Source organism: Photinus pyralis, unplaced genomic scaffold (assembly GCF_008802855.1).
Source record: "Photinus pyralis isolate 1611_PpyrPB1 unplaced genomic scaffold, Ppyr1.3 Ppyr1.4_LG8, whole genome shotgun sequence".
Classification (NCBI taxonomy): Eukaryota; Metazoa; Arthropoda; class Insecta; order Coleoptera; family Lampyridae; genus Photinus; species Photinus pyralis.
This window is the reverse complement of record NW_022170819.1, coordinates 11,394,530-11,414,921: the sequence shown is the minus strand read 5'-3', so window position 1 is coordinate 11,414,921 and position 20,392 is coordinate 11,394,530. Positions and strand designations below refer to the sequence as shown.

Sequence of the window (20,392 nt, the reverse complement as noted above, 5' to 3'; positions counted from 1 at the left end):
TCTATATTTATTTACACGTCGATGCGAAAAGGGCACTGTGAATGTTGATAGATTAGACTCAATTTTTGGAATTGCGTGTTATATAGCTTAAGCCCTTAAGCTATACGAATATTGAATTTTATGCAATTCGGTTCAAAACTCACGCAGATGTCAAAAGGGCCTTACTTATTTTTTGGGATACATTACCAATTCACGAACTTCGATCTACAAATTTGATAAAGAATCCAACTACAACAGTTCATCGTAATCGGTCCATTCGATATCGAACTATTGTGCTAACGGACGGACACCGCATCTGGGATGGTCAAACTCTTTACCTTTTTTAAACCCGAATGTGCAAATTTGTCCCTCTTAGGGTCGGAAATAATAATGAAATTATTTCAATTTGAAATCCTTTACTTTTTGGATTGATCGTTCTGTTTAAAGTAAAAAGTTCCAATAAAAATACTAAAATTTGTATATAAAGTAGCAAGATTGTAACCCCTTCATTTCGAAGTAAATTGACGGTGAGGTATGCAGGTACAAACTTACTTAAATCCTTTATGAATGCGCAAAAGTTGTAAATTATTTGTCACATCAAGGGTTTACAGGCGCGTCAATTGTGTGAATGTTGGTAAATCTGTATTGTTAAAAACAACACCTTTAGATAGTAGTCGACGTGACGTACATAGGTATATAATTTATCGACAGTAAATACACGAGAGCTTGATTTTTAATCGCATAATTTTATTTTTACACGAAAGTTTTGTTGCAACGGAAAAAACTCGAAACCAAAAGTGTGATAAAATCGCGACAGTTTTAGCTGGAGCGATTTTATTAATATTATGCTTTTGATCGAGAGTTTTTTCCAGGAGGCAACAAAATTTGAGTGAATTAAAAATAAAATTATCCTGACCAAGGTCGAGTGTATTTTAGGGAGATTAATAAAAGACAGTAAATTTTACAACCACTACATATTTTACGTATTCCTACACGCATTTTTATCGCTGTAAAAAGCTACCTAGCATTTAATCAGATAAAAAATCATCTGATTGGTTAGAATTTGAAACAATCACCTAGCTGATTGGTCGTATATTAATGGAGTGTATTAATCATATAAAATACATATGCCTTATTTGCACCATAAAAATTAGTTAGCTACGGAAATTACACATAAGTATATAAGAACTGCTTCTTTGTTTTTTAGCAGAATTAACAAATATGCTGATTGATTTAACGACTTTATATAGGTTATGAGTAGGTAGGTACGTTCGTTGAAATTTTAAAATTTTGCACTGCGCTGTGTTCTAAACGATTAGCTCGCAATACTGTGGTAGTGAAATTAATACTGTGACTTACAAAAAGAATTGTTTAGTGAGTAGAGCACAAAACAGAAAAATTTCACAAGAAACAGTACATAATAGGTATGGAAATTTTAAAATTAAAAATTCATAATATAGTACGGTGCAATTAGTCGACAAAACGGCTTAACCTAAACATCAAAAGTAAAAGTTTCCCATTAACTGCAAATTGTTCTATACAGTCCACATATTGTTTGGTAAAAAGTTACACCAGTTGGTAAATTAATAGTTTTTGGTGTTTTTCTTAAATATTTAGAAAACTATGGGGTTTGGCGAGAAAAGTACCATATCCAAAATAATCTACATTAAATTGTGAATAAAAATGGTCTTGTGTATAATCTTGCTCAAGTCAACGATTCCAGAGTTACGGAGGGTGTAAAAGTAGGCATTTTTCGTATTTTTTCGATTTTCTGGAAAAATGAAATCATGTTTGAAGTAAAGAACACTGAAGATCTGGCTTGTTTTCGTTACCAGGGTTACTTGCAAGCTATTTCAAAGCATCCTATACATTCACTGTTCAAGTTGGCTGCGCTTCTCCCCACTTCAGCAGCTACCAGGTAGAACATTCATTTAGAACTTACCATCAGGTGCAGCAGTGGCTGCATGAGAAGAAGAACCCGATGAAGTGGGAATGCAAGATTGTCGAACACCTGACAGCAATAACAACACATCCTGCAATCGTTCCTTCAAGGACTTATCAATAACATACCACCGGTCACTAAAACGCAATTTGTTTTAACTGGTTTTAACAAAAAAAATAGTTTCCTTAGAGATAATCTCATATTTTTTCCAAAAGAATCTAAAAAAAAAAGATGAAAAATTTCTACTGTTACACCCTCCGTAACTCTGGAATGGTTCAATTTAGCAAGATTATATATGAGGCCATTTTTGTTCGCAATTTACTGTAGATTATTTATTTTATTTCGCGCTAAATAGTATAGTTTTTTAAATATTTAAGAAAAACTTATCACAACTACTAATTTTCCAACATTTACTTTTATTCCAAGTGGTTATGTTTTAAATTTCATTTGAATGCCTCCATAAATAAGAAGGTTGGCACTGCGCATGCGCAAAACCAAATTTTGAAACTAGTGTTATATTTGCTTTTATTCCAAGTGGTTATGTATCAAATTTGATTTAAATCCTTCATAAATAAAAAAGTTTGCAATTCGGTTAAATGGCATTGTGAATGTTGATCGATTAGGCTCAATTTTTGGAATTGCGTTTTATATGGCTAAAGCTATACGCATATTGAATTTCATGCAATTCGGTTCGTAACTCACGGAAATGTCAAAAGGGCCTTCCTTATTTCTTGGGTTACATTGCCAGTTCACCAACTCCGATCTACAAATTTGATAAAGAATCTCGTAACGAATCCACCTACAAAATTGTATCGTAATCGCTCCATTCGTTATCGAGATATCGTGCTAACGGACGGACAGACGGACAGACACCGCAAAATTATAAACTCGCTAGGAGCTCGTTAATAAATGATAATTTTCTTCCATGGGGATCGTGGTCCCCATTACACTGACTGGCCGCGTTACCTGCACGTTGTATGGCAATACTTAAATTTGTCGTAAGTAAGTGGTAGCTCGGGGTTCCCCAGTAATATTGGTAATGCGTTTTCCCAGGTATTCCACAAAATTTTCGAACTTCTCTACACCAAGGTCCCAATGTCTCTACTGCGAAAGGTATAAAAATATGGTTCTGTTCTATAATAATTGAACTGTATTTCCTTATTTGAATACTTGCTGCAGATTCAGCTACCACACCACTCGTTTTACTAGAAAATTAATCCAAAATATTTCAGTGGTGCCAAGTCATAAAGCTAGGAAAAACTGTCCCAGACTACTTGGGTGTGGCGCCTACTGTTAAGATTTTGACTCTATCTGGGAGATGTCAGCAAAACACAAAATAGCAAAATTGTACACGACAAAACAAACCGGTGGTATTATAAAAAAAGGACCCCCACAATGTTGGGGATTGGGCGCCAGCTCTGCGCTACGTTTAAAGAACACAGCGCAGCGCTTGCTTTTGGTAGTCATCGAACACAATGGTGGTGTTAGAGGCTAATAAACCACCCCCAAAGGTTAACGGCTTTTTGCAAAATTTATAATTGCGCTAGGTTAACTTGAGCGCTAGGTCTACAGAACAGAAAACATCAAATTTTTACTCGAAAAGACAAAATGGTGGTGCCCCTCCCCCCACACTATTGGAGGGTGATGACAGCTCTAAAATTTGTGGCGCTAGGTCAGCAGAACACAAAACGTCAAAATTTTACCCGAAAAAACAAAATGGTGGTGCTAGGAAAAATTGCCCCCCGCACTATTGGGGGGTGGCGCTAGCTCTAAAATTTGTGGCGCTAGCTGGCGCTAGGTCTGACGAACACAGCGCTTGCTTTTGGAAGTGATCGGACGCAATGGTGGTGCTAGCGTTAACATAGCACCCCCCGAAAGTCAAGGGCTTTTTTGCAAAATCTATAATGGCGCTAGCTGAACTCAAAGTGGCGCTAGCTGGCGCTAGGTTAGCAGAACACAAAGCGTCAAAATTTTACATGAAAAGACAAAATGGTGGTGCTAGGAAAAATTGCCCCCCGCACTATTGGGGGGTGGCGCTAGGTCTGACGAACACAGCGCTTGCTTTTGGAAATGATCGGACGTAATGGTGGTGCTAGCGTTAACATAGCACCCCCCGAAAACCAAGGGCTTTTCTGCAAAATCTATAATGGCGCTAGCTGAACTCAAAAGTGGCGCTAGCTGGCGCTAGCCATGGAGATTCTAGCGCAATCTGTCTTTAGTCAAAAATTTGAAATGGTGGTGCTAAGTTAACGGAGCCGCTGGAGTTGTAGTGTTGTTAGTCTGTCCGTCTTGCGTGCTCCAAACATGATGGCTTCTGTTGCAGCGTTGAACTTTGGCCTCCAGCAGCCCGACAACGGAAGAATCTGGTCTAGTGCCTCTTGATAGCCGATTCTCTTCGCCTATTGTTGGCAAAAACAAGCAGATCGTTGGCGTACAGGGCGAAATTGACGTCCGGAGGCGTATGTCGTTGATGTAGGCGTTGAAGAGTAGTGGTGATAAGACATCCTCCCTGAGGGACTTTCTTGCTAGTAGGTACTATAGTGTGGGCCGGATCGGTCTGTACCGTCATGGTGGTCGGACGTCCCGTCATATATTACTTGCAGTTCGTATGTGAACGGAATCTACTATAATAACGACTATAATAACGTCACGTCGATGACGTCTGGTTGGTGGTCTGCGATGTCTGGTATCCCAGGCGTGGATGTTGTTTTCGATTTGGCTCGGTATGGAGTTGGCGGTGCTGGTGGTGGTTTCCATTTTGTCCGAAACAGGCGTGGAAGCAGTTCTCATCTTGCGATGTAGATTTTAACGATGCTGGTGATGTTGATGGTGGTGGCTTGAAGTTCTCCATCTCTGTGGAAGCTGCGGTGTTAGTTGCCCCCTTGGAGGACATCCTGCTCTAAAAAGAGCACCTGTAGCACACGTCGCTCCCCTTTGGTGTAGATTTCTAAGTCCTTTTGAAGCGCCGCTTGAAGGCGACGCAGGTGTGTAGACCCTTAACGATCGAATGAAGGTACTACTACAAGCAGTAAGCTCTCTTGATAGCAGCTGTTACCCTAGGCCTCAATCTGCCTACTCCTAGGGATGGTTCTCTGACCGAAGCGATGCAGAGACTGCCTCAATCTGAATAAAATTGTTCTTCCTCTAGCTGTACTGTGCACGGACCGATTATAGAATCCTGACTGATGTTACCCGTCCTCAGTTAGGGATTTTGAAAAACACAATATTAAAACCATTTATGCTCTATATGCGCTAGAGTGTCTGTGTTTTATCTTCAGAAATAATTAAAATAAATTTAATTTTCACAAAATTCCGATCACCACTTATATAACACTAGATTTAAAAACAACTTTGCTTTAGCCATATCAAAAAATAAAGTATTGATACCTCAGGTTTGCAAATTTCGATATACAGTCTGATTCAAATGCGAGGGCCACCATGGTGATCTCGGGATCTGTAAGAAATAGGTTGTGTATTTTGATGCTTAACAAAATTCAGTTTTGAAACTCAAAAAATTCCGACTTTCGAAGATATCCGGAAAAAACGAAATTTTGCAAAATCATTTTTACTGAAGTAATTTAAACATTTTTTTCCAAATAATAACATTACTATGCCCACTTTTTTCCCTCTACAAGATGCTAGTTTTAAATTTTAAATCTGACGTTTCATCTCCGGTTAACCATCAACTTTGTTGTTTCTTATGGAGTTAATTTTTACTTTGTGTCATTTGATAGAAAATTTTTTTCGTAGACCGTCGTATTTAAAATTTAAAACTAGCATCTTGTAGAGGAAAAAAAGTGGTCATAATAATGTGTTATTTGTTTTGAAAAAAATTTTACTTCAGTAAAAAAAAACGATTTGGAACATTTCGTTTTTTTCCGGATATCTCCGAAACTGCATTTTGTTAAGCATCAAAATACGCAATTTTGCCAAATTTAAACTACCTACCTATTTCTTACAGTTCCCGAGATCCCCATGGTGGCCCTCGAATTTGAATCAGCCTGTACATCGAAATTGATTTTATGTGTTGTGGGAGAGCGTTGTAAAATCTTGCACCAATTTGCAAATCTGAGGTATCACATACTCTATTTTTTGATATGGATAAAGCGAAGTTGTTTTTAAATCTAGTGTTATACAAGTGGTGATCGGAATTTTGTGAAAATTACAATTTATTTCTGAAGATAAAACACAGACACTCTAGCACATATAGAGCATAAATGGTTTTAATATTGTTTTTCAAAATCCCTAACTGAGGACGGGTAACATCAGTCAGGATTCTATAATCGGTCCGTGCACAGTACAGCTAGAGGAAGAACAATTTTATTCAGATTGAGGCAGCCACTCTAGCACATATAGAGCATAAATGATTTTAATATTGTGTCTTTCAAAATCCCTAGTATAGTAGGCTGGAGTACGGATAACATCAGTGAGGATTCTATAATCGATCCCTGCACTGTAACGTACAGTTCACCAAAAATTGAAAAGAATGGGCAAAATCAACAGAAAATATGCCGCTCCAGGTACGTGCCAGACTTATTACATATTAATGTATTTGCCGAAAATTATCATTTAACCAAAAATGTATACATATAACTTATGATCCTTCAATCCACTGATTAAGAAAAAATAAACTTAAAACCAAACAAGCAGTATATGGATTTTGGGTACTTTAGTTGTGAATAGACCTAGAAATCGATGAGCAGCTATAAGCAGCACTGTGAAACTTTATAACGAAGCAGTCGTGAGAAATGATGAGGATGTTGCAGACCTTTTGAAGTCATTTCCATACCTCATGACAACGAAGGATGCTTCAACAAAACGAAGAAGTCTGCTTCCTGGATTCAGTGAATCTCAAAACGATTGATACTGTAGTGGACGGTAGCTTCCTCCTTAACCGAGTCAAGGGGAATGTTCGAACCACTTTCACTTTCACCAGTTCACTATTCTTCCAAGTGTGCAGTTGTATTCAATGGGTAGGATAAGAAATCCATAAAAGTGCAGAACAAAAACGAAAAGAAGCATCCAAAACTTCAGTGGATGTGAACGGTTTTGGCAACGTGGCAGCCAATGTTCAACAAATATTTCTTACCAACGCCATATACAAAATCAGGCTGATTGACCTATTGGTAGATGGAAAAGAGGCATGCACGGCAACAGGAGACGCACAGTTAGCATCGGACCACATATCGTACTATGAGTGCAAGAGTATCATAAGTAAAAAAAAATTTTTTTTTTGTTTTTTCTAGCAAGTGCTCTCAAAAAGTGTAATCTATGATGTGTTAAAGTATCGTAACTAAAAATGTTCTCTAACAAGCCTATATAGCATTTAAAATACTTTAGCATCACAAAAAAAGTAAGAGACGTTTTGTGCAATACTATCACTTTTGAGTTACGATACTTTTAATCTTGTGTTTTGTCTGGGCGGTTGAAACGTAAACTATCGCAACTCAAACGCGCCTTTTTTATGCAACGAAATCATTTTGTTTCTCAAACTTTATTTCATTTCCGTTCATGTTTATTAAGATAAAGGACGTTTAAATTATGTCTCGCGGGAAATTATTAGTAAGTTTGGCGCTAAAGGAAAGTGAATTTGTGGAGTTAAACGCTAAATTGGGGGAGAGCTCCGATAATAGCAAATGTTCAGATATCCAAAATAAGGTACCTAGCTTATTTATCATTGTAAATTGTATCAACTCATATCTCTGTTCTTCAGTTGGGTCCAGATGGAACATTCGACTGTAAGGAGTCTATTTGCAATCAGGATAGTCCAAAGGTAAGTTTTATTTCTCAATTTAGTGAAACTTATACCTTCATTGCGGTAAATGTAGTATGAACCCGTATATGCCGAACTAACACCTGTGAAGTTGTATGAGCAGTCTACAGCTATAGAAAATGAAAATGCTGGTTTTATAAGTTTACAGCCGTTCTTTGCCCATTCACAACACTTCACACTGTTACCTAGTGCATCCTGTTCCACGGAGTACTCTGAAATTCCACAAGAACGTACGATCAAAATATTACAAGATATAGTAGTACAAAAGGGAAATGATAATCTCGATAATAATGGCAGCACACAATTAATGCAAGAAGAAACTGGCATTGAGGGGATTGTTGATGTAAATACGGAAGTTATTGAAAAAGGTGAGGGGAAAGAAATTTCAGAGGCTACTGATGAAGGTGAGAAGGGCCTATGCAGTAGAAAAAAAAACAACAACCAGAAAAATGGAAACGAAATATTAGAAAATACAAGCATAACCACGGAGAAGAATATAAATCGTCCACTGGAAAAAACAAGCAAAAAAGAAAGTTAGGTAGTGGTTGTAATGAAAAATGTGCTTTTAAGTGCCGCGAAAATCTATCCACTGAAGAACGTCAGCGCATTTTAACATCCTTTTGGCAATTGGGTGATATTACTAGACAAAGGGAGGTCATACTCAGACACATTACACCTATCGAACCAAAATACAGATACCCAAAGCCAAATAGTCACCGAAAGAAGAACAACGCATATCACTTTTCCGTTGCTTCTAAACAAATTAGAGTTTGCAAGAAATTTTTCAATGAAACTCTCAATATTAGTGACATGATGATAAGAACCGCAATAAAGAAAACAAAAAATGGAGTTCTTGAAGATGATAATAGGGGTAAACATTCCAAGAAGAATAAAATTAGTGAATATCTAGTAACGGGAGTTAAAGAACATATCGAGTCAATACCGACAGTAGAGTCTCACTATTTACGTGCTCAAACAAAGAGAAAGTTCTTTGACGGTAGCCTTAATTTAAGCACACTTTATCGATTGTACACTGAAAAATGCATTACTGACAACAAGCCCTACGTAAAATACTTTCATTATGCCCGTATATTTAATTACGAGTATAATATTGGGTTTCACAGTCCTAAAAAGGACCAGTGCAGTTTATGTACGGCTTTCATTAATTCTACTGTTAAAGAAAAGGAAGACATGGAAAGGGTGTACAAAACTCACCATGAACAGAAAAATCTAAGCCGCGAGGAAAAGAAAAAGGATATACAGGCAGCTAGCTTAGATCCTTCTGTCCTTGTTGCCGTATATGATTTGCAAGCAGTGTTGCCTTCTCCATGTGGAACAACCTCCGACTTTTTCTACAAAAGTAAGTTGTCAACATTAAATTTAACATTTTTTAATATTGTTAAGAAACTAGGATATTGTTATGTGTGGGATGAAACCATCGCTAAGAGAGGTGCAAACGAAATAGGTAGTTTTGTTTTACATTTTTTGTCTAACTTTTGCACGACATACCATAGTATGATATTTTACTCAGATAACTGCTGTGGTCAGAACAAAAATAAGTTTATAGCTGCTACCTATCTTTATGCCTTAAATAAGTGGAAACACATTCATTCTATCACACATAAATACCTTATAACAGGGCACACTCAAAACGAGGGCGACAGTATGCACTCCACAATAGAAAAAGAAAAAAAGAGGATGCTTAAAAGCAATAATACTATTAATGTACCTGCTCAGTGGATTCCCCTAATAGCACTCTCCAAGAAAAAGTCTCCCCCATATGCGGTTTATGAAGTTACACAGAGAGATGTTTACGATATAAAGGTCCTTTGTGGCAATACAGGGAAAAACTACAGTATTGATGTAGATGGAAAAAAGGTAAACTGGAACCAAATTAAAATTATTCATTTTGAAAAGACTCATCCAAAAACAATATTCTTCAAGACAGATTACTCCCAACAATACTACAACCGAATCCTTGTTGATCATCGTCAACGAAAACCAACGATTAGTTTCAAGGACATCAAATTAAAATGCGCGTATGATCGGCCGTTGCCGATTTCCAAAAAAAAGTACAATGGTCTTATGGAACTTTGTAGCAAAAAGGCCTTACCATTACAGTATCACCAGTTTTATAAAAACTTACCACATGAGAAAACAGACAAAAGTGATAACGATTAAGCTGGAATTTTTAACATGTACATTTTTAGTTAAGATTTTTTAAAAGAATGAATTTATTTTGTATTAAAATAGCATTGTAAAATATAAAAATATATCAAAAATATGAGAAATATTTCTTTTTATTTTTAAGTAAAACTAACGCAACACAAATTTGAGAACAAAATGCAATAGTGCTAAACTATCATATAACCTAATTGCTAAATTTTGGAAATGATCTGAGAAATTCGTATTAGTGTTCCATAAAGTGTTTGTAAAAATGTAACATTTGCACCAAAAAAGATTTACATAGCTTTCATTGTGTGGCAGAAAATCACATTAGTAGTTTTCGGAAATTGTATCAGAGCGATTTACTCGTTAATTTGTTTTTTAGATTTGCGATACTCTTGCCCACATAGTGCGATATATGTCCGAGTCCGTGTGGACGAGATTCATCACGCCTGTCGATTTGCTTTCAGAAATCTTCAAAAATAAAACAAATAATAACAAAAAAACCATCCGCCTGTCATTGGGAAAGAAATCGACGAGGATATTGACGCCCAGATAACAGAATAATCTTGTGAACATTTTTGTGTACAATGAAATTGAACACAAAAATATACGAAAAACATGAATGAAAAACAATTTTTTTTGAAAATTAACATCTTTCCGGATCATTTTGTACTGAAGAACTTTTTCACTGCAACGCACCGTTCTCGAGTTATAAGCGAACAACTGAAAAATTGATTATTTAAAGTCCACTCCCTCCCCCCAACGGCACCGGAATTTGGAGGGATTTTATTTTTTCTTGTTCAGGGGACCTCCCCCTACACATTCCTGAAAAAATTGGACACAGTATTTTTAGTTCCTCTGGTTTGCCTATTTTGACTGAAATAGTTATTGTGATGTTCTAGAAGCCTAATCCCCTATCAATAAATACTGGACCGCTGTGGATCAACACAAATTTTATTTTGCAATATAACAGTGAGCATTGCGAGTTCAAAACGCACCCTAATCTAGAACATGGATTTGACTTTTGACAAAATCATTTGCAGATCCCGAGAGAGCTTAATAGAACAACATTTGCCTTTTATGATAAGCAATTGTCCTCCAGCGATCTTCCCCAACAAAACAATAGGAATTCGAAGAGCACTTTTTGTCTATTATTTATCCCGACCCCTCCGTTAATTAGTCCGCATCCTGTCATAGTTGTATGTAGCGTTTTAGCGCGTAATTAGCCCATTACATGTGAAAATAAGGTATAGCTGTAGGTACTCGTAATTACTGAGAGCTAAAACGGATATTTAAACACGTATAATTTGAGAAATATTATATTTACGGTTTTCCGTGAAACGACTTGACACTGTATTAATTCTGAAACGTGGAGTAGAGTAAATTGAACAGACTGTTATAAATCGTAAATACATCCCCAACATCCTAATATATATTCCACCTTGAGGAGGATAGACAAAATAAGTTGTGAATCTGTTGTTTAATGTAAACTAGAAATTATGGATATGATGTTCATTTCAAACTCCGCATACAAGTAATTAATTTTCACAAATGTAAACCTTTGATGTTTAACTACAAACTGTGTAATCCATAAAGATAACAATCAACAAGTTGTTAATGTGTTAACAAGTGTATGTTTCCAAGTTCCGTTATACTTGGCATCTTTGTCTTTACATTTGTGATTAATTACAAAGAACCCATATCAAAGAGAAATATTAATAAGCTTTGGGGTGGAGTTCCTGTTGTAACCGGGCAAGTCAGTAGTCTAAGGATAATTAAACTGATGTCGTCAGATGTAAATTGTCAAACCTACCACAATCTTTGTCTTTTCACCGAGTACCTTTCCGAGTCTTAGCACTTAATTGCCATGGCATTTAACTGGAATCGCGTGGTTTTTAGGCCAAACGAATTCTGTTCATACAATCTTTGGTGTCGCAAAATAATGCAAATTAAACAGCTTATCCGGCCCAGAATGTATCAGTTTACACATCGCTGGATGGATTGTCGATAATTCGTAATTAACAAACGTTTATTGCTATTAATCAGTCTCGAAATTATATCTGACTGGAAACAATGGTGCCATCTGCAATGAAACATTAAACTGCAAACTGTTTGTTCCTAATTGAATCTACCCTTTAACAAAATTGAAAAGTATAGTACAGATGTGGAGGAGATTCGAGGAAACTGTTTTGCTTCATGTAAATAGCCCTCCGAAATCGGAGGAAAGCACCGAACTAGATAAAAAGGTATTTCACGATGGCAAGGTTACCACCTGCCACCAAATGGTAACGTATAATTTAGAAGTCTCAGTAACTTCTTTCATCGGTGTAAGCAATTTATCTTTACTACGGTAATATCAATTACTTAGTAATTTAGAATCTGTGCCGTTCTTTTATTTAACGTTGAGAATCAAATCGTACAAAGTCCTATAGCTGCCCAGTTTCAAAAGTATAACGATTAAAGCTATATTTGGCACTCAAACTGTTCTTTTCTGGACAAAATTCCGCTGTTCAATGCTTTTCGCATTTATATTATTATTTATTAGTGGCTAACAATCAATTACTTTGAAAAGGAACATGAATACAGGGAAGGGATGTCTATTTTCGGTTATTGAACAACAAATAACTTTGATTTATTGTAGCGTATTGCAGCAGCTTCAAAAGTAAATATTTCGACTGTTAGTATAATTTCGACAGCTATTTCGTTCTTCCTTTTCTGCCTGTTTCTTACGTTTTTCTTCTAGCTTTTGACGCTTTTTTTGCGGCACTTCCAATGATGTAATATAAGTTCTGCAGGGTTACTCGGTCCTGGTAGAACGGGGGCACGTGAAAGTTCTTCGAATTTCACGGATTCATGTAGAATGAAGTTCAGCAGAGTAAATTAAGATCATTTCCATGGGGTCATAATTAGGCTTCAAATATTTGTTGTGGAATTCACAAATTTGCCGGTATAGGAAATTTTATACCTTTACCGCTTCATAAGGAAAGAGAACAGAACTTATATTCGAGAAAATAAAGCGCGTTAAGATAAGAAACAAATGTTCAAGTAGATAAGAGTCGAAACATCACAGTGTTGCCTGATCTCACAGACCTCAAAAGTTGTTATGGACTGATATCAGCAAGGTCATTATAATATACTTACATGTAGTCAGTATTGAATAAACTATTGCTGGAGTACGTGTTATTCTTCTGCAGTGCAATCAGTATTAATTGTGCAAATACGTAACAGTGGCGACGAGGATTGTTGGTGCATCGTGTGCTGGACACTGGTTAATTACATAATTAATTAATTATGCCGGACCCAGCAGCAAGTAAGGTTCAAACGGTTGTTCAAAATGTTGGGACTGTTGGGCACAGTTGCTGAATTTAATCATGAAAGTAGTGATTTTTCAATTTTTCTGTCGCGATTGGAACAGTTTTTCATCGCAAACGAAATCAGCAGTGACACACGCAAACGTGCGGTGTTGTTAAATTGTTTTGCGGAAAACACTTATAGATTAATCCGAAGTTTGTGTGTTCCGGACCAACCTGAATCAAAAACATATGCCGATTTGATTAAAATATTCAAAAAGCATTTAACTCCAGTGCGTGCATTATATGCCGCTCGTTACAAATTCTACAGTGCTCGAAAAACTTCAAAAGAAACAGTAGCTGAATGGGCAGCTAGGGTAAGAAGTTTGTCTGCTTCATGTGGATTCGGTACAGAATTAGCAGTAATTCTAACTGATAAGTTTGTAATTGGCTTGGAACCGGGTGTAATTATGGAGCGCCTATTTGAAGAGGATGCTTCCAGTGCTACTTGGGATGATATGGTCAAAATAGCACAAAATAAAGAAGCAATTACCAGAGATCAGGTGAATGTTCCTGCAGAAGAACCAAGTGTATCCACTAAGGCCGAAGTGGCGGTGCATAAAATGAAATCGCAGAAACGGCGGCAACCGACGGGAAATTCTAAAAATTCTCCAGAAAATACTAATTTAAAGTGTAAGGTTTTTGGCCGTAATAATCACGCATTTCAGAAATGTAGATACAAGAACTACACGTGTAATATTTGTGGTGTGAAAGGTCATCTTGCTTCCATGTGCGAGACAAAGAAGGTATCCACACAAAAGTATGTTGCTAGTGATAGTGATACAAGTGAACAGGTGACGGAGGAGGAATTTTTCTTTAAAATGAGAACTGCCCGAGACGATAAGATGTTCTGTTTAGAACTGAAATGTGATAACCAAGTTGTTAACTTTGAAATTGATTCTGGTTCGCAGCATTCGATTATTTCGGAAAATCTGTATAATAAATTGTTTGCTTATCGGAAATTAATCCAAAACGATTTAATTTTAAAGGATTATGTTTTGAATAATATTGTACCTATCGGGAAAATTGGGTGTAACGTTACATATAAAAATCAAACATTTGAAAATGTGCATTTTTACGTCGTAAGAAATGGAGGTCCACCACTAGTAGGGCGAAAAATGTTGAGATTGTTGCGGCTGGGATTTGCAAATATTCATAATTTAACGTTACCTTATGTCGATAATATTTTGGTGAAATTTCAAAGTGTGTTTCGGGACGAACTTGGAACATTTAAAAAGGGCGAATTTGATTTAAAAATCAAGGGTGACTGTCAACCTAAATATTTTAAACCAAGACCAGTGCCGTTTGCGTTTAAAAGTAAAGTGGAAGAGGAACTGGAAAGGTTACAAAATCGGGGTGTGTTAGTGCCTGTCGAAAATAGTGAGTGGGCTACGCCGGTCGTGGTAGTAATGAAGCCGAATAATAAAATACGGTTGTGCGGGGATTATAGATTAACTTTAAATCCGGTGCATGAAAAGGTCGTTTATCCACTTCCCAGAATTGAGTACATTTTTGAACAGTTGCGGGGCGGTAAACAATTTTCTAAAATTGATTTATCAGATGCTTATCAGCAGGTCAGGTTATCACCGGAATCACAAAAATTAGTTACAATTTCAACTCATAAGGGGCTATTTAAAGTAACTAGACTTCCATTTGGAATTTGTAATGCACCGGCGTTATTTCAAAAACTAATGGATAACTTAATTGCAGGCATTCCGGGAGTAGTATGTTTTTTAGACGATTTATTAATTACCGGGACGACCGAACATGAACATTTTTTGAGGCTCAATTTAGTTTTAGAGAAGTTGCAGGAAAGCGGATTAACCGCGCGGAAAGAAAAGTGTAAATTTTTCCAAAACTCCATTAGTTATTTAGGACACATTATTGATAGTGAAGGACTGCACATGTCAAATGAAAGAATTTGCGTTATTCAGAACGCGCCAATTCCAAATACAGTGACACAATTAAAGTCGTTTTTAGGTATGATAAATTTTTATTGCAGATTTATACCACAGGCGTCTACCATATTGTATCCAATGTACCAATTGTTAAAAAAAGGCTGTAAGTGGAATTGGAGTGAGGATTGTCAAAATGCGTTCGATCGAGCTCAGGCCCGTGCTGGCCCTGGGGGATAGGGGGACATATCCCCCTGCGCCCTTGTAAGTAGCGCCCTAAGTAAGACTGAGCAAAACATTAAACAATTTATTACTAATCGTGTGTTACTAAATTAAACAAAAGTAAATAAGAATACAAAGAGCACTTCATAAAAGTCTGCTTCGCTTCGGCAGAAATCATTAAGAGATTACTATTAGATTACTCTTTTACAACGCTTGCATTGTCTACCTACTTTTTGACACAAAGTATGCAGTGTTTGTTTGTTTTACTACCCATAAAAATAAAAAATACCACTTTCAATTTGAATTACACCGGAAATTATTTAACCTGTGATAAGATAAACCGTTTTGCTTTACATCATTTTGTAGTAGTGTACATAAATGATTATGACACCAGACAAGACAAAGTAAGAATTGTTTTTTATAGTACCTACTCGTATTCGCACATGATTAGTAGTGAAATATAATCTAAGGACTCCCTATTCATATCCATTTATAAAATCTGATATAAGATCATGCCATTGCCTTGCCCCATTTACTTCTGCAGTAGGATTATTTTATATTTAATTCTTTCAGTTCAAGTTCAAGTTTAAAGTGCACGCGTGTATGTTAGCTTTGTTTAGTTTGTTATTGTTTTGCTATTGCAACTGCATGTGCGTCAAGGCCAAGGTAAGTTTAATTAATGCATTTTTAATTAACACCTTAAATGCATGTAACATTATTAGACGAATAATGACACTATTTCGTCATTGAAATTGGATTTGGATGGTGTCATTGTGTTTGATTTCTATTTAACAAAACGACAACTGCAGATGCAGTACTTTTCACTTATGATGGTGCAGATGAAACACCCATTTATCTTTATCTGTGCTTCTGAAAAAAAATAAAGTATTACGTTACGATAATTTTTCGCCAAATCCGATATTTTTTTGTGTGGTATAGATGTACTAGTGGAGTTTTGCTGCTTGCTGCATGGTGTATTGACGTATAGAGAAGTGCTTATTGTTGTTCTTGTTCTTGTAATTTGTGTGGCGTCGTACGTAGTGAAATATAAGAGGGTAAGTTGGTAGGTTAGTCAATAACGGTATATCGAACAATATGATAGTTGTTTAGAGAGAAAGAAGAAAGGCATGGAAGATAAGAAAAGGAAAAAGAGTGGTTGTGAATTTCGAAAACGCAAAAGGTTAGAAGAATTGCATCAATCGGCCAAAAGCTGTAATAAATTAACCAATTTGTGGACCAACCTTCCCTCAAATACTGTTCAAGGAAAAGAAGAAAATCTCATTCCCAAACCTAGCGTCAGCGGAATATTATCTGTTACAAGTGAAACTACAGTTGCTTGTTCTACAATAGATCTAGATCTTATTCCAGCATTAGACGTTTCTTGTGAACAAAACACTTTTCCACCATCAAGAATTAAATTAAGTCATGTAGAGGTAGACGTAGAAGTATCACAATCTGTTTCTGTGTCGGATTCTGATGACACCCTAGTAGATTACTTTAAAAAACCCGTGGGTAACGATCTTTCAGGGTTTTTTTCTTACCATCCTCGCCAACCAAAGGAAGAAGATTTACCTTTTTCAGAAAAAAAACCAATATTCTCCATTAAACAAGGCGATGGACTTTCGTTTCAAAGACAGTGGCTATCATACAATGAAGTAAATAAAAAGTTGTATTGTTTCATCTGCTTGGTCTATAGTAAGATGAATTCAAGTTTTTGCACCGGATTTGATGATTGGAGACACGTTCATCAGAGAATAGAACAGCATGAAGCCTCTAAAGCGCATTCCGAGTCCGGAGCTTTGTTTATGGCAGCAAAGCAGAAAAAATCTACTCGTGATCTACTTTTTAATAATCAATTGGAAAATAGGAGGAAGGAAGTGATGGAAAGAAGACATATAGTAGAAGTCATTGTCGATGTTCTGAAATTAATAGGAAAACAGGGCCTTGCATTCCGAGCATCAACTGAACAAGCGCACACATTCGATGATGAATTGATAAATCACGGAAATTTTTTAGAAATCATATTTCCGCTCGGAAAATATGATTCAACTTTAAAAAATCATTTGGATAGTATTACTAAAAAAAGTAAACAATCGTTAACAGCAAGAGGGGGTGAAACTGGAAAGAAGAAGAAGGCTGGAAGAGGAGGTTTTGTTACATTTCTCAGTAATAACACTGTTATGAAAATAATCAACATCATTCGAGACGAAATGAAGGAAAGGATATCGGCAAATATTAAGGAGGCAGTGAAGTACTCGATACTAATGGACACAACTATAGACATTTCAGGCAACGATCAGTGTGCGTTTGTTGTTCGATTTGTTCATGGACGTGAAGTAGTTGAAAGATTGTTAGTTATCATTACAATGTGTCACGTCAACTACGGCCGCAGCGCTATTGGAATCGTTAAGTAAAACTCTGGAACAATTGGGAATTTCTATAGAAAATTGCGTGGCAGATGCTTTCGATGGCGCATCAAACATGAGCGGAGTGTACAATGGTCTCACTGCCAAACTGTCAGCCATAGTACCAACTCACATTCATACATGGTGCTACGCACATGTACTAAATTTAGTACTCTCCGATGCAGCACAGGTCTTACCGTCTACGATATCATTTTTTGGATTACTTCAAGAAGCACAGGTTTTTTTGAATGAATCGTTGAAAAGGCAACAGAAGTATAAAGAAGAAAATCCAGCCTTCAAGCTGGGAGCAATTGGAGCTACACGCTGGCGCAGTCGAAGCGATGCCTGTGTTAAAATCTTTGGGCGAATTGATAACTGGGTATTGGAACAATCTCAGCCACCAAAATATGTGTTTTACGAGCTGGCTGTGGCATTGCATAGCATGTCTTTGTCAAACGAATTCAACGCCAAAGTGAGGGCTGAGGCCTCAGGAATTCTCGGTAAATTTTTAAACTTCGAAACAATAGTTATAGCCATGACATTTCTTCAAATATTTAAAATTACAACACCATTATCAGATTATCTCCAAACCAAAAACCTAGATTATGCCCAGGCATGGAGATTGGTGGAGTCAGCTGTTATTAGACTAATAGCAATACGAGATAAGTTTGATGAAACTTTAACGGCAGCTAAAACATTTATTTTAAAGTTCAAAGAAAAGGTCGATGCATCTAATGAACAGGACACCCTTAACAATATGACCATTGAAAATGATTTCAAAAAGAAACGTTTAAAGAAAGTCAACAAAATGCCTGGAGAAATTTGTGATGACGAAAGAATTGAATCTCCTGAAAGTTCGTTTAGAGTTAATGTTTTTAACTGTATTGTCGATACCGTTATTCAAACAATGAAAAACAGATTTGTGAAACAAAAATCTTTGTACTTGGACTTGGCCTTATTCGATCCTAAAAGATTTCCACAAACCATAGAAAAACTTCCAGAAAATGCATTCGACAAAATTTGTGAGTTGGTTGCTTCACTAGACAAGGATAAACTTCGTGAAGAAATGGCATCTTTCATAAATGTTTGGCCCACTATAAGTAGGAAGACCATAGAGCAAGATTACACCACTGACGTTTTCGAAAATCCTGATACTTATGGAGGTGACTACGACAACGATGACACTGAATTCTTAGAGTGCAATGTTAAAAATAAATGTAATACGTGCATAAAGTGCGCCTTTGATGTGATAGTTGAATACAACATGTACAGTCTCCAGTACACAGAACTGTATAAAGTGTACAAATACTTACTGACAATCCCATTAACACAGGTAACCTGCGAACGGGTGTTCTCAAAATTAAAGTTACTAAAAACTAGACTAAGAGCAACTATGAGTAATGAAACTTTAGAAGCATTTATCTTGATGCATACTGAAAGAGATAATATTGAATGGCATCGAATCTGACTTCATAATCAATAAACTTTGTGCATCAAGTACAGAAATGACGCGACTTTTAACAGTGTGACTGCACTAGTTTTAGTTTCTCTTACATATGATTTGATGATTTTTTTGTAGTTTCTCTGAAGTGTTGTTATGTTGCGTTATAGCTGTGATGGGGGTGAATGCGCTTAAAATTAAACACAAAAAGAACGTGTAATTTTTTAATTTAATTGAATGGAAGTAGTAATTTTCCAAAAGTTTGTTGGTCGTTCCCATTGTGCTGGAGCTCCCCCCCCCCCACCACGTAATTTTACAGGCCTTGCGCCCTCGGCATACCTGGCCTCCGCCCCCTTATGGCCCCCAGCACGGGCCTGATCGAGCTAAGAAAATGCTGTTATCAGGGCAAGTTTTAGATCATTATGATCCAGATAAAAATGTAAAGCTAATATGCGACGCATCAGCAAATGCAATAGGGGCTGTAATACATGTTTATCCAGATAAGAGTGAGAAACCAATTGCATTCGCTTCTCGCGTTTTAAATGCCGCTGAACAAAAATACTCTCAAATTGATAGAGAAGCAGCTAGTATTATTTTTGGAGTAAAAAAATTTACTCAATATTTATATGGTAGGCAATTTACTCTTGTAACTGATCACAAACCTTTATTGTCCATTTTTGGAGCGAAAAAAGGCATTCCTGCGATGGCCGCAAGTAGATTGCAAAGATGGGCACAAATATTAAGTATGTACGATTATGAGATTCAATATGTGTGTTCTGATAAGAATCAAGCTGATCAAGAATTAAGGTTGAAAGTAACGGAAATTACGCAGATGCAGAAACGAGTTATTTACGCTATTTTGAAGGAAGTGAATTTAATATTACGTGGAAAACAATCAAATTGCATACTCGTAAAGATCCGTTATTATCAAAAATTCTTAATTATGTATTAATGGGTTGGCCATGTAAGATAGTGGATACGGAATTACAACCATATGCAAATCGTAAACTTGAGCTAACCACCGAACAAAATTGCCTTATGTGGGGTTATCGAATAATAATTCCAATGAAATTACGTAAAGAAGTGTTAACGGAATTACATTCAAGTCACATGGGGATGGTAAAAATGAAGGCGTTAGCTAGATCGTATTTTTGGTGGCCCTCGTTAAATGACGAAATTGAAAAGATGGTACGCAGTTGTGAGGCCTGTCAAAAAT

The 20,392-nt window shown here is 36.5% G+C and overlaps 2 protein-coding genes across 2 annotated transcripts; both read left to right on the top strand.

The window, feature by feature from the left end:
* Window positions 1-15,406: 15,406 nt before the first annotated feature.
* LOC116177648 lies at window positions 15,407-17,810 on the top strand. Its single transcript, XM_031496668.1, has 2 exons — window positions 15,407-15,996; window positions 16,053-17,810. Exon 2 carries the CDS (start codon window positions 16,458-16,460, stop codon window positions 17,742-17,744), a length of 1,287 nt encoding a protein of 428 aa, XP_031352528.1. The 5' UTR covers window positions 15,407-15,996; window positions 16,053-16,457; the 3' UTR covers window positions 17,745-17,810.
* Window position 17,811: 1 nt separating this feature from the next.
* LOC116178426 lies at window positions 17,812-19,203 on the top strand. The gene has a single exon (XM_031497915.1). The coding sequence runs from the start codon at window positions 17,812-17,814 to the stop codon at window positions 19,201-19,203; it is 1,392 nt and encodes a 463-aa protein (XP_031353775.1).
* Window positions 19,204-20,392: the final 1,189 nt, after the last annotated feature.